At 45.3% G+C, this 14958-nt stretch overlaps 1 protein-coding gene across 3 annotated transcripts in view; it reads left to right on the top strand.

The window, feature by feature from the left end:
- The first annotated feature begins 7660 nt into the window (after positions 1-7660).
- The window catches only part of Plekhm1 (pleckstrin homology and RUN domain containing M1), a 35081-nt gene continuing 27783 nt past the window's right edge, over positions 7661-14958 (top strand). For all 3 annotated transcript variants that reach the window (XM_090350049.1, XM_090350048.1, XM_090350051.1), the window contains exons 1-3: positions 7661-7745; positions 10505-10752; positions 12934-13560. In XM_090350049.1, the coding sequence (XP_090206175.1) occupies positions 7698-7745; positions 10505-10752; positions 12934-13560 (923 nt within the window). In that variant the 5' untranslated portion in view covers positions 7661-7697. The remainder of the gene's footprint in view (positions 7746-10504; positions 10753-12933; positions 13561-14958) is intronic.

The raw sequence follows: 14958 nt of genomic DNA, 5'->3' as shown, positions 1-14958 counted from the left end.
ACCACCCTGAGGACATACATTCCTTCCCTAAGTCTTTACCAAACTGTCCCCAGCTCTTACTGTCTCGGTTCCTGCCACCCACTCCTAATCTTGTTCACAATGAGATCTCCATACCCTTTTCTTTCTGCTGTCCCCTAGGGCAACTCTGCCCATTCTTCTCTTAGCCCAGGTTTCATTCAATATGAAAACTCAATGCACAGCCCCTGCCAGCAAGAGTTTTGACATTACAGTTAGACTAGCCTGACTGGTGTGTATCATGTTTCACATGGTTACATGAATGTGAAGGACTAGAGGTCCCTCTCCCCTCTCTTGGGGCCAAATTACCCCTCCCTGCCTTATGTGGTCCCCTGCCTTATGTGGTCCCCCGTGATCGCATTTGTGGCATTCATATTAAGGTATGTGTGTGTGCTGGCTGTAGGAATGGTGTCATTCAAATATCTGGAACATTAGAGATGGCCACTCACTCAGCTCACTCTGCCTGGGGCCATCAGTTCTTCAGGGAATGCCACTGTGTGAAGATCACAGAGCTGTGTCCTTGTGTCTTACCCTGGCACTTGTGAAGAAACCCTGTCTCCCAGTACTCCTCTCTGCCAGTGCTGATTGTGAACAAGCCCTGGATATGGAACATGATATGGGCTAGAGGCATAGTATATGTTGGGGAGATTGTAGATGAATGTGTTCTGGGGAGGCTGAGATCCAAGTGGATACCAGAAACTGTTGAATTGTCCCTCCCCCCCATTTGTTTTGTTTTGTTTTGTTTGTAGGTGCTGGAACATTGGGTTTTAGCAGTTTGGGTTCCATGAGCACTGGGAACTGAATTATCTTTCAGTAACTGAGGCAAAAGGACATTGTTGAGGCACCTATGTTCCTCCCACATTAGTGTTTAGAGCCTCCTGGGGGCTTTTTGCTGCACTTTTTCTCTGAATTCTGACCATCTGGTTATATAGAAATCAGCCTGGTGAGGACTGTGTATGTGTTATTATTGTTGATGATGATCAAACCCAGAATCTAGCCTTACTAGGCAAGACTCTTACCACTAGATACTAGATACCCAAGTGCCCCTCCCCCAGGCTACAGTGGCAATTTTAAAGGATCCAAGAGGACCCATTGTCCATGCTATTTCTGTTGAAAGCTGAATACAGTTCTACCTTCAGTTCAATCCTTCCATTTGGGTGCTGTCTTCTGTCTAGCGCACAGTTTATTGATAGCTTGGTTTACAGCTTGATTTAATGGCAGTGGTATCTCAGCGGCTTCACCATATCAAAATCATATACTTCAGTGTCCCAGTCTGTGAAATATACCTGGCATGTGTATAATCATCAGGTCATTCAACAAGTATTTTTTTTCTGTATTAGTGTATACTAAGCAAAGTAGTAAAAATGCAGTGGTAAATAAGTCATGAAGTTTTTGTTTTCATTGGTTTGTAGTTTGCTTCTTTCTAGAATACTGTTGCCAAGAATATGGGGGAAATGAGAATGGGAGGAAAAATAGAAGAAAGACCCTGAGGTTCCCTGACCTCACATTTCTGCCTAGATAGCCAATTAATAAACCCTTAAAGGACCCAGGCTCTTCTTTAGATTGAGGTCTAAGCCTCAGGGTCCTGGCCTTGTAGCTCACTGAAGAAAAGGCAACAGTGGAGCTTAAGGGCTCTGTCTAGAGCACTGTCCCTGAAAGAGAGGCTTTTGGCCATGGGTTACCATTGGAGCCCAGGAATCATGAGCTAGAAGCTACTGTTTCAGAGGCTTTATACCCCCTCTCCCAACATCGACTCTTCTACTACCCTTATCAAAAATCAGACTTTCTTCACTTAGTCAGCACTCACATGTCTGAAAGATCAGCTGCCTTTTTGAATCAGAAGATAACTTTGTCATTTTTCCAACTGAAAAACCATGACTCATCAGTTAGTGCAGCAGCTGGATGGCATAAAGGCCTGCCTGTTGTTCTGAATAGCCAGGTTCAAAATACAGGCAGCCGAGACAAGCCATTGGGAGTGGCTGAGAAGCCTCCAAGGAGAAGCCGTTGCTATTTACAGATGGTTCAAGTGTTTGGGGAGCCTTAAAGCCAGGTTAACCATTCCTTTTCATGTAAGTCTTGTTTAAACCATTTGTTTTTCATTCCTGGGACTCTGGAGGAAGTGAAATCAAACATACTATATATAGAAAGACAAGCAATATGATAAAGAAAAACAGCCAGTAAAATTTCTTCCCATGTGTAGAACATTCAAGAAAGGACAGCTGTGAAACTTGGGTACCAGATGGAGGACCTAGACTTAGCTGGTTGGGGTTATAAGTGTGTTTGCCAAGGCTGTGTCTTCTCTTAGGCCTTCATCAATAAGATAGACTTCTTAGTAACTCTGAAAAGTCCATCCATAAAAGTTTGACTTCAAATTTCCCACCTTGAGTCCTGAGACAGTGTGATCTTATAAAAGGAGTCAGGAGGGCTGGGAGTTTGGCCTAGTGGTTAAAGTGCTTGCCTAGCATGCACGAAGATCCGGGTTCGATTCCTTGATACCACATGCATAGAAAAAAAAGCCGGAAGTGGTGCTGAGGCTCAAGTGGTAGAGCTCTAGCCTTGAGAAAGTCCAAGGACAGTGCTCAGGCCCTGAGCTCAAGCCCAGGACTGGCAATAAATAAATAAATAAATAAATAAATAAATAAAAGGAGTCAGGAAACTGGAGAATTCTATCTCTTATCTCAGGCTTGTTTTTAATGAGCCTCTGTTTCTCTGTAAAATTGAGAGATCTGCCTCACAGTATTGTCCAAAGAATTCAGTGAGTTTAGAAAATGAGATCACAGAAGCTTACTTCGTTCACTCTAGAAAGCTGTGCAAGAGTGAAATGATGCCTGGCTTACAAATAAATAGAGTTGGTGCCATTTGTGGTTTCCTAGATGATGGTAGGAGTTGCCATTCTTCTGCTATCCCACGTCATGTCAATGAGCCCCCGTAGTGTGCCCAAGCTCTCCCCTTTTTCCCACCAGTTTGGTGCCCTGGAAGCTGTACCTGTCTTCAGCTTCATTCCTAGTGTCATGGCCGGGAGTTTGGCCTAGTGGTAGAGTGCTTGCCTAGCATGCAGGATGACCCTTGTTCGATTCCTCGGTACCACATAAGTAGAAAAAAGCCAGAAGTGGTGCTATGGCTTAAGTGGTAGAGATCTAGCCTTGAGAACGCCCAAGGACAATGTTCAGACCCTGAGTACAAGCCCTAGGACTGGTAAAAAATAAATAAATAAAATATTCTGAGTGCAGAAAGATGATCCTAGTCTCATTCAGTGGTGGGTTTGGGGTCTGAGCTACTGGGTACTGCCTACAAGTCTAAAGCTTTGTTCCATTTTACTAGTATGTTCTAATATCATTGATGGTTACATGTCTACCTCCCCAAAGCATGATAGCATAAATGTGAACAGATAAGGTACTGCCCTGAGGGGAAGGTGGGTAGAGAGGGGAAAGTAATTGGACAAAGTGAGGGAAGAGGTGACACAATTCGAAAAGAAATTTACTCATTGTCTGACATATGTAACTGTAACCTCTCTGTGCACCACCTTTACAGTTTTTTTAACAGTTTTTTTTAAAGAGATACTGCCTTAGATTGTGGTTTAAACCCCAAAGTCTTTTTTTATTTTATTTTTTTTTATTGTCAGTTGTGGGCCTTGAACTCTGGGCCTGAGTATTGTCTTTGGGCTCTTCAGCTCCAGGCTACCACCCTAGAGCCTGACTGCCACTTCCATTTTTCTAGTGGTTAACTTGGAGATAAGAGTCTCACATGCTAGGCCAAGGGCATGTAATCCTAGCAACTCTGGAGGCTGAGATCTGAGGCCAGAAAAGGACCTGAGACTTTTATCTCCAATTAACCTCCAGAAAAACTAGGAAATGGGGCTTGGCTCAAGGATAGGGTGGTAGCCTTGAGCTGTTGAGCTCAGGGACAACGCCTAGCCCCAGGGGTAGAGTGGTAGCCTTGAGCCGACCGAAGAGCTCTGGGACAGTGCCCCAGGCCAAGTTCAAGCCCCATGACCCACCAAAAAAAAAAAAAGTCTCACAGGCTTAGATGCCTGGCTTTGTACCATGATACTCAGATCTTGACCTCCTGAGTAGCTAGGATTGTGGACGTGAGCCATCGTGCCCTGCTTCCGAAGTCTTATTCCTACTTGTAAATTGGCTGTTCTGGATTCATGAGTCCACGCCAAGTTACTCAAAATGAACAAGACAATCATTTTTTTTTGGGTGGGGGGGGGAAGGTCAGTCGTAGGGCTTGAACTCTGGGCCTGGGTTTTGTCCCTGAGCTCTTCAGCTCAAGGCTAACCACCTACCCCTTGAGCCACAGTGCCACTTTTTGTGGCATTTGTTTGTTTGTTTGCCAGGCCTGGGCTTGAGCTCAGAGCCTGAGCACTATTCTTGGACTTTTTCAAGGCTAGAGCTCTACCACTTGAGCCACAGCACCATTTCTGGCTTTTTTCTTTGTATGTGGTACTGAGGAATCTAACCCAGGTCTTTGTGCATGCTAGGCAAAGCACTTTACCACTAGGCCAAACTCCTCTCTCTTTTGTGGCTTTAGTACTTAGTTTTAGGCCACCTTCACTTGTCTCCTGTGCAGCCCTCCCTTCTCTGACTCCTCTTCTTCACTTTATTGTTTTTGGTTTTTCAGCAGATGGTAATTTTGGCAGAACTCCTATTTACTGATAGCCCTGGGCCCTCCTCAATGAATATCCTCAGCTAATTAGTTAATGAGGCTTTACTGGACTTAAGTCCTTAGTTACATTGTTGAGATCTCTGCCTTTAGGTCATGATTGTGTAACTAGCTGAGGGAAGGGCACCTCTGGAACTTAAAGACTTTTAGGTAAGTCCGGGAATATGGCCTAGTGGTTGAGTGCTTGCCTAGCATGCATGAAGCCCTGTAGGTTCCATTCCTTGGTACCACAAGCACAGAAAAAGCTGGAACTGACACTGTGGCTCAAGTGGCAAAGCATTAGTCTTGAGCAAAAAATGTCCAAGGACAGTGCCCAGGCTCTGAGTTCAAGCCCCAGACTGGCAAAAATAAAAATGAACCTCTGTAGATAGACAGGCCTGAAGGAGAGGTTTGAACCACTGGAACTGTGGATTGGGGTTGGAACCCAGGATCTGGGAGCCAGAGTGGCTGTATTTTACCTGCCAAGCTGCTCAAGGGTAACCTGAGATGAACTTAAACTCCAGGACCAGGCAAGTGTGACAGTTTGGCCACGTCACATACTCTTTTTCCGTGTTGTCCTGGTGACTGGAGTGTGGAGCTGGTGTCAGGTGGCCCTGAGACTCTCTGGTAGGTGTAGTACAGGGGTTGAAGGGTGAGGAGTCAGCAGGGACTGTGGCAAAGCCAAGAGCTCTCTCAGGCTATCTGACCAGGCAGATACGCCTGCCTCTCTCCATGTGCCATGTCTCAGGAGGTCCACTCTAGGTCCTAATTCCTTGTGCCTGCCCTCTTTACTCTCTGCCAACCTCAACTTTAATGAGGACTACTCTTTTTTTTTCTCCTTCACTGATCTCATGCTCTCCTGTTCTCCTGTAAACCTTGCTTGCCTTAATGCTTTTCCTATACCTCCTTTCCAGACCACCAGCCAAAGTCTGGAGTCTAGCCTTTGAGACCCACTATTTTTCAGGATGCACTTTTCCTTTGAACTAAGTAAGCTTGACATTGCTCTGGTGACTGGCATAGGAGTTAAGTTACTCTTGGCCAGAACATCTGTGATAGTTCCTTGACCTGGGACAGTTTCATGTCTTTATCTATCAGGTGCAGATAATAAAGTGGCATTCCTAGGACAATTAGGATGATATAAATGTGACCATCCATGTAACTGTTCTTAAATTATGTTACTTCTTTGAGCTATAAGTATTTGAAATCAGAAACAACCTTTATAATTTTTGTTGTTGTTTTGTACATACCCACATGCACACATACACAAGCACACGCGCACGCACGAGTCTTAAAGCTTGAACTCAGCCTCATCCTGGGTGCTGTCCCTGTTCTTTTTCACTCAAGGCTTTCTCTCTACTGCTTGAGGCACAGTTCCACTTCTGGCTTTTTTGGTGCTTAATTCTAGATAAGAGTTCACAGAATTTCCTGCCTGACCTGGTTTCAAACTCTAATCCTTAGATCTCAGCCTCTTGAGTTGATTCAGATTACTGTAAGCATGAGCCATCCACACCCAGCAGCAACCATCACTTGTAAAATTTCCCCTGATGCTCTAAAAACTATAATCCTAGCTGAGATCTGAGGATCACAGTTCAAAGTCCGCTCGGGCACTAAAGTCTGTGAGACTATTATCTCCAGTTAACCACCGGAAAACCCCTGTGGCTCAAGGAGTAGGGCCGTACCCTTGAACTGAAGAGCTTTAGGGGCAATGTCCAGGCCTAGAGTTCAAGTCCAACAACCAACATGTAAAGAAGCCTGTGCAGCCAGGTTGCTTGGGCCAAAGTGGAAGCCAGCTGCTATGAGGGATTGAATGAATAGCAATGAAATTCTTGTAGATTTGGGTAGTTACATCCATCCACTGGGATTGTAGATACCGTTAATAGTTGGGATGCTTCAGGGCCAGTGCTGGGTGTTTTTCCATTGTGAGATTGTGAGCCTGAGTGATCTGGTGCTCGGCCAGCATAACTTCCTAATAAGTAGCCTATTGTGATCATAACTTTCTGGGCGCATTTGGATGTGTCATTGTACAAACTAAATTCTTACATCCCAGTGAAACAAAAGGGTGTGATAAAAGAACTCCTTTTTTCTTTTTTCTTTTTGTCAGTTGTGTGGCTTGGACTCAGGAGCTGTCCTGAGCCTCTTTGTAGTCAAGGCTAGGGCTCTACCACTTGAGCTGCAGCACCACTTCCATCCAGGTTTTTTGTTTTATTTTGTTGTTTTGGTAAGAGTCTCACAGGGACTTTTCTTCCTGGGCTGGCGTTGAACTACTATCCTCAGATCTCGGCTTCTTGAGTAGCTAGGGTTACAGACATAAGCCACCAGAACCCAGCAAGAACACTTCTTTTAGAGCTGCTTTAGTTTTGGTTATGCCTTCTACCACCTAGTTGGCTGATACTGGACCCAAGCTCCTGCTTCCTGGTCCCCACTAGTTCTTGGCACCTTTAACTGAAGCATCCATCTTGTGCCCTAAATTTGTTTTTGGTTCCCTGGCTCCCACCACTATCCTACCAGCCCTGGGTTTTTATGCAGTTTCTGGCATGAAGAGCTATTATCACCTTCTCCTGGCACACTGGACATCTTTGGCTTTTTCCTCCCTTATTTCCTTCCTTAAAATCTATTCTGAGCCAGCAGGTGGCCTAGCTACTCTGGAGTCTGAGATCTGAGAATCTCTATTCAAAGTCAGCCCGGCTCTAAAGTCCATGAGACTCTTATCTCCAATTAACCACCAGAAAACTGGAAGTGGCACAAGGTGTGCCTACACCTGTGCCTCAAGGTGTAGCGCCGTAGCCCTTGAGCTGAATTGCTTAGGGACAGCACCCAAGCCCAGTGTTCAAGTCCTACAGCCAACAACAGAAATCTACTGTCTTTGCTTTTGTGTTGCTCTCCTTTTGTTTGCAATTTGAGTGTGCTGGGTTGACTGCCTGCTGCATACTAGGAGGAGACTTTGGTTGCAAGGAATGTTGGGGGAGCATGCTCATCTGGTGCCACCTTTCCCTGCAGATGACATGTGAGTTTCTTTGGGAGCAGCTGCTTGAGTGGAAATGCTCTCCGTGGTGGAGAATGAACTGGACTCCCGGGCTGCCATCCCGGTAAGTAGGTACCAGAGGATCTAGGCTGGGAAAGACTACAGGGGGCTGCCATTGCATCATGAGCTTTTCTCTTGGAAATGAATGGATATGATCCACAAAGACACCCAGGTAGAGAAATGTTTTCCAACAAAAGAAGTTCTGAAGAGATCCTACCCTTTTATGTTTACACGGTGAGCATGTGTGTAAAGCATAGTGGGAATTCAAGGTGGTTTATCTGAAGACCTCTGCCTCAGGCTGTGATTAGATCACAGTTTTTTTTTTTTTAAGGCATTGATTTGGTCTAAAGTAGCTGTTCCCAGCACTGGTCATTTGTCTGTTTCACTAATGGGGTACAGTGATGGCTTACAGATATCTTTGAACACTTATCATTTTTCAAATGTAATTGTTAGTGACCAGTTCACCAGAGCCTCTCAGATCCCCTTTCTTGGAGAACTCTGCTTGGCACTAGTTCTTAGCTATCTTGGGCATCTGAATTGATACAGTTCCCTTAGAAAGACATCCAACTAAAGGCTTCATAACACTGACGCTGACATGGCTCTTGCGGTAGAAGCCAAGATTTCTTTTTCTTCTCCACTTAGAAAACTTGGTGCTAAAAGCACTGTGGTCTTAATAAGTCTACATTCTAAATCAGGTGCTGGTGGCTCACACCTATAATCCCAGCTAATCTGGAGAGTGCCCAGGTTCAGTCAGACACACAGACAGACACGACACACACACGGCCACTAGAGGTCAGGACCTCTAGTCTCTCTACTGACTTTCAAGCAAAAATCTCCTTTCCCCGTTTTCTGATCTGGGACCTGGCCCTAAACCTAAACTAGCTCAGTCTTCTAGTGAGGTCTTACTTGTACTGACCTCCTGAGGGCACGGATTTCTTTTTTCTTTTTCTCTTTCTTTCTTTCATTCTGTCAGTTGTGGGACTTGAACTCTAGGCCTGAGCATTGTCCCTGAGCTCTCCAGCTCAAGGCTATTGCCCTACCCCTTCAGCAACAGTGCCACTTCTAGTTTTGTGGTGATTAATTGGAGATAAGAGTCTCCTGAGACGTTTTAGTGGCCAGGGTGGCTTTGAACTATGATCCTCAGATCTCAGCCTCCTCAGTAGCTAGGATTACAGGTGTGAGCCACTGCACTTGGCCAAGGGCAAGGATTTCTTAAGGATGTGTGCCTATGTAGCCTCACTCACTTGGAAATCATTTGCACTTTTTATTTATTTTTATTTTATTTTATTGCCAGTCCTGGGGCTTCAACTCAGGGCCTGGACACTGCCCTTGACCTTCTTTTGCTCAAGGATAGCACTCTACCACTTGGGTCACAGCTCCACTTCTGGATTGTTTTGTTAATTTGGAGAAGTCCAGGCTTGTTCAAACCACAGTTCTCAGATCTTAGCTTCCTGAGTAGCTAGGATTACAGGTGTGAGCCACCGATGCCCAGCTTACAATATTCCTTTTGAGGATGATGAACATGACCTAATATTAGACAGTGGTGAAGGTAGCATGACTCCACTGTTGAACTCCATCATTTAAGTGGGTCTGTAAGTCCAACATTCATGTCAAACCAGAGTTTCTGTAATGATAGTTTTGTCATACTTATATCTATGATTGAAAAGTATACATTCCAAAATACTTTATCTACATTTTATAATACATGTACTTACAAGAGCTAGGTACAGTGCTAAGTACTGGGAATAGGATAATGAATTAACAACTAGTCTTACCCACAAGTAACAATACCCTGGGTGCTCTGGAGCCAGAGTATTATTTCTACTTAACAGATAAGAAAGTTGAAGCTCAGAGAGGTTAAATGAAATGTCTGAGGTGCCCCAACTGGTTACCGACCCATCTGAGACTGAACCTAAGCCTTGGTTCTGAGGCCTTGGAGTGTGCATATACACAAGCACTCTGCTGCTGGAGTTTGAAGTCAGTTCCTTGTATCCTGGAGACTGAACTCAGAGCCTGAGCACTGTCCTTGGGCTTTTTCCTCAAGGCTAGCACTCTGCCACTTGAGCCACAGCACCATTTCTGGCTTTTTTCTTTCTGTGTATGTGGTACCAAGGAATCGAACCAGGTCTTTGTGCATGCTAGGCAAGCAATCTACCACTAAGCCAAACTCCCGGCCCAGTTCCTTGTATTCTTGCTTGGCTTTTTTACTCAAGCTGCTTAAGCCACATGCCCACTTTAGGGTTCTTGGTGATGAGACTCTCTAGATTTGTCTGCCTGGGCTGCTTCAAACTATGATCCTCAAATCTCATCCTCCTGAGGGACTAGGATTACAAGCATGAGCCACTGGTGCCTGGCTTGGATTTTTCTTAATATAACAATACTTATGTGTTTTTAACATGGTGGCTAAGCACATTCTCTGGCCACTGAGCCACACCTTCAGCGTTTCTGGATATTTTTGGTGCTCCAGTGTAATATTTTATATACCTTTGCTTAACTCTACAAAACCTTGATCATGTTAATCAGTTAAGAAACATCACCCGTGTCTTACCGAGTCTCCAGGTATTTAAACACAAGATTATAGGGCTAGACATCTACTGAACGTTGGTTTGAAAATGAAAAGAATTTATACCAAAAAAAGCCTTCAAAAACAAGTTCTCTATATTTAATCTTTATTTGATATAATTAACATGTAGCAACTTTTCAGAAGGAATCTATATACTAGTGAGTGGTCAGTGTGGCTGGAATTGAGCAATAGGCCAAGGGTTATATTATAGGGACTGCAGGATTTTCTTCTAAAGATGTCTTCTGTGTGGCACTGCCTAGGTCATCAAGAAGAAGCTGGTAGGATCTGTGAAAGCACTACAGAAGCAGTATGTGTCCCTGGATACAGTGGTCACGAGCGAGGACAGCGATGCCAACACCATGTGCAGTGCCCTGGAGGCTGTGTTCATCCACGGCCTGCACGCCAAGCACATTCGTGCTGAGGCTGGAGGAAAAAGGAAGAAACATGGACACCAGAAGCCTCTGCCTCAGCCTGTCTTCTGGCCCCTCCTGAAAGCTGTCACCCACAAGTGAGATCAGCTTGGAGAGGTTTTGCTTCAGGGAGGAACTTCCTGTGTGGGACACTTGGCTTCTCTTGCCGCAGCTCTGCAGAAGGCAACAGATGGCCTGGCCTGTGTTGTGGTGTAGAGACAGCTGAGGAGATAGGATAGGATTGTGCCTGAAGGAAAGGTTTATCTCCAAACAGCCACAAGACTAGGCAAACTCACCCTGGTGCCTATGGCTGCTTCCTACCCCAGGGCTAGTGACCTGTCAGAATTATGCAATTACAACAGAGTGTATATGGCCTTCAGAGCTAAAGACTTTTGTTGTCTCTGGCCCTTTACAGAAAAAGCTTGCAAGCCTTTAAATATCTTTGCAAGTGTGTGTGTGTGTGTGTGTATTCATAGTAAGGTTTAGAAGTTTCAGAAAGAGCGAAGTCCAGGTAGAATACCTGAATAATCACCCCAAGACTCTGGCTTTGGCCTTGCCCCTACCAGGCTTTTGAGCAAGTTGCTAGCACTCTGACTCTAATGGGTATTAAATGTCACCTTCAGCCTGAAGGTGCCCTGTCGGCCTCTGGTCTGCTTTCTATGACTACAGTGACTTTCTATTTGTCCCCTATCTTATTCTGTGTTTCCTTGGGTTGATGTGTGCTAGCTGAAGCGAGCTAGAGCTCAACCACACAATGGGGTTAGGGGAAGGGCTTCACTCACACACTTGAGGTATGCCCAAGGCTTTGTGGTAGAGTAGAGGAGGGCTATTTATGTCACATCAGGGGATTCAGGAACTGAGTTTGGTACCCCTAGAATCTGACCTTCTCCAGAATGTGCATAGCTGTGGTTAGGTCATACAAAAACATTTAAATCCTGTCACTACCTTGGGATCCCTGGATCTGTATCCCGATAAGTTCCCTGGGGGCTTCTTCTACATGTGTGGGTATGGGAACCTTTGCTCCGTGTGACCTGATTAATATGATATTCAAGACCCTCCATTACCTGGCTTTGCAACCTAACCAGCACTCCCTGCCCCAACACACATACACACACACACACACACACACACACACACACATATCCCTGTTGTAATTGGAGTTGTTACACTTCTACTCTTTATGTCTTTTTTCTTTCAGTGCGTTATGCCCAGAAGGTTCACTGTCTTTGCTTCTAGAAAGCCTTCAGGGCTCAGCTCAGAAACTTTTCGTGGTACTTTTCTTACTCTAACTTAGAAATGTGCCAGCCTCTTACCTCACTACCAACAAAGAGGCGCCATGTGCTCCTCAATGGCAGTTTCTTGGGGATAGGGGTGAAAGCTCAAGGGTAGGGCAGTAGCCTTGAGCTGAAGAGCTCTGGGACAGCACCCAGGCAGAGTTCAAGCCCCATGACCCCCCCAAAAAAGAAGTTGAGAGCCAGGTGTCAGTGGTCCACACCTATAATCTTAGCTGCTCAGAAATCTGAGGATCACAATTTGAAACTAGCCAGTTGGGACAAAAAAAAAAAATTGTGAGACTTATCTCCAGTTAAGCACCACAAGGCCCAGAAGTGGTGGTATGGCTCAAGTGGTAGAATGCCTGCCTTGAGTGAAAAAGCTATGGAACAGGGGCTGGGAGTTTGGCCTAGTGGTAGAGTGCTTGCATAACATGCACAAAGACCCGGGTTCAATTCCTCGGTACCACATACATAGAAAAAAACCAGAAGTGGTGCTGAGGCTCAAGTGGTAGAGCTCTAGCCTTGAGAAAGTCCAAGGACAGAGCTCAGGCCCTGAACTCAAGCCCAGGACTGGCACAAAAAAAAAAAAAGCTATGGAACAGCATCCAGGCCTTAACTTTAAGCCCCTGTCCAAAAATTTGTTTATGCCTACATATATTTGTAGTCATTATCAGAGTTTCTTACTAATCCACAGATTAAACATTTTGCATATCAGGGATTTGAAGTTTTTCCTTTATATCAGTCGTGGGGCTTGAACTTGGGGCCTGGGCACTGTCCCTGAGCTCTTTTGCTCAAGGCTAGTGTTCTACCACTTTGAGCTACAGCTCCACCTCTGGTTTTTTGGTAGTTAATTGGAGATGAGTCAAACAGACTTTCCTGCCCTGGCAGGGTTTGAATCACAATGCTCAGTCAGTTCTCTGCTTCCTCAATAACTAGGATTGCAGGGGTAAGCCACCAGTGCCTGGCTTGAAGTAATTTCTTAAAACGAATCTATTCTCTTTCCAGACATATCATCTCAGAACTGGAGCACCTGGTCTTTGTCAGCACGGATGTGGGCCGCTGTCGGGCCTGGCTGAGGCTGGCCCTCAACGACGGCCTGATGGAGTGCTACCTGAAGCTGCTCCTCCAGGAGCAGGCCCGACTGTGCGAGTACTACCAGCCCACAGCCCTGCTACGAGACGCTGAGGAGGGCGAGTTCCTCCTTAGCTTCCTGCAGGGACTAACATCCTTATCCTTTGAGCTCTCCTACAAGTCTGCCATCTTAAACGAATGGACGCTTACCCCCTTGGCCCTCTCTGGGCTTTGCCCACTCTCTGAGCTTGAACCTCTTACTACCTCTGGTGCAGAACTACAGCGGAAGGAGTCTCTGGATTCAATTTCTCACTCCTCAGGCTCAGAGGACATCGAAGTTCATCACTCAGGCCACAAGATCCAGCGGAATAGGAAGCTCACTGCCTCTTCTCTCAGCCTTGACACAGCCAGTTCATCCCAGCTGTCCTGCAGCCTGAACTCTGATAGCTGCCTGCTCCAAGAGAATGGGTCCAAGAGCCCAGACCGTTCTGAGGAGCCCATGTCCTACGACTCAGACCTAGGCATAGCAAATGTTGATGATTCTGACCCATCTCTACAAGAGTAAGCATCTTTCCCCATGCCCTCCTTCCCTCTCTTCACCCTTCATCTTTGCTCTCCTTCTCCCCAGCCAATGTGATTGTCTCAGAACTCTGCTAGGGTATAAAACTGTCAGAGGACTCTTGAGTTCTTGCTGTAATGGAAGAACATGGCAGAGTTGAAGGGAGTGGATTAGAAGAGCTGGTATAAGCTCTGATGTTAACAAGTCACTTGGTCTCTGAGACTCTGAATGTGTCATCTGTATGTAGATGGAGGAGGCTAGTAGTTCAGAGCATCTAAACAACTTGTAGCATTGCCAAGGAGCGTAATGCATAAGGTGTGGCCTCACAGAAGACCTGGTTGGGGTGGGGGGTACAAATCCAGGTGCAAATAGGAACAAGTGAATGTGTGGCAGACTTGCTAGACCAGAGAGAGGAGCCTGGGACAGAGCCTTCTTCACATAGCCTTATTTTATTTTACTTTATTTTTTTGTGCTGGTACTGGAACTTGACCTGAGTGATGTCCCTTAGTGTTTCCTGCTCAAGTGCATGCTCTACCACTTTAGCCACAGCTCCACTTCCAGCTTTGGGGGGGGGGGGGCGGGGATTAATTGGATAAAAGTCCCATGGGCTTTCTGATCCTCACATCTCAGCCTCCTGAGTAGCTAGCAGCAGTAGTAGTAGACGTCACCCATGCATGTGCCACCAGTTCCCAACTGAAGATCAATTTTTGAGTTATTTATAGTTGAATTACCAAGTTGTATGTTAGGCAGTCTTACTCATTCCTGTCTCATCTACCTTATTCTTCATTCCTGTTTTTGTGGCCATAATTATTAATTTCTAGTATACTCTTCCAAAAGTTTCTAAATGTGTTCATAACAGATACTACTAATATGCAGATCTTTGTATTTCTTCCTCTTCCATATCCCCCTGTTCCACACAGGAAGTATATGCACATGGTTCTGTGCCTTACATTGGAAGAGATCTTTTCATATCAGAGCATCTGGTTCCATGTACCAACTTGATTTATTTAGTCAGCCCTATATCTATACCCATGCCTGAATGGACATGAATGATCTTTCATTCAGATTTTATATAAGTGTCTTCATTCAGTGAATTCCTAAAGTAAAATTGCTGAGCCAAGGAAAAACTGATTTAGAATTTTCACAGATACTAATTCCATTAAATGCCCTTCCAGCAGAAGTTATCCTCAAGCTTAGATGTTTACTTATCCACTAGGTAAATACAGCAACCTTTTCTCCAGCCTCCCTCATGACATTTCAGCTCATATCTAGGACATCTTCTCCACTCTTTGTTACCCACCTCCTGCCTTGCTTCAGGTCTTCATGGGGTTGTTACTGGTCTCGAATGGCGCCAGGAATGGTTGGTGTATGGACAGGGTAGTTTCCAGTCCTGTGTCTCT

Source organism: Megascapheus bottae, chromosome 17 (genome assembly GCF_031878675.1).
Source record: "Megascapheus bottae isolate mThoBot1 chromosome 17, mThoBot2.hap1, whole genome shotgun sequence".
Classification (NCBI taxonomy): domain Eukaryota; kingdom Metazoa; phylum Chordata; class Mammalia; order Rodentia; family Geomyidae; genus Megascapheus; species Megascapheus bottae.
Note: the sequence above shows the minus strand (reverse complement) of the source record. Positions and strands in the feature narration are given on the sequence as shown.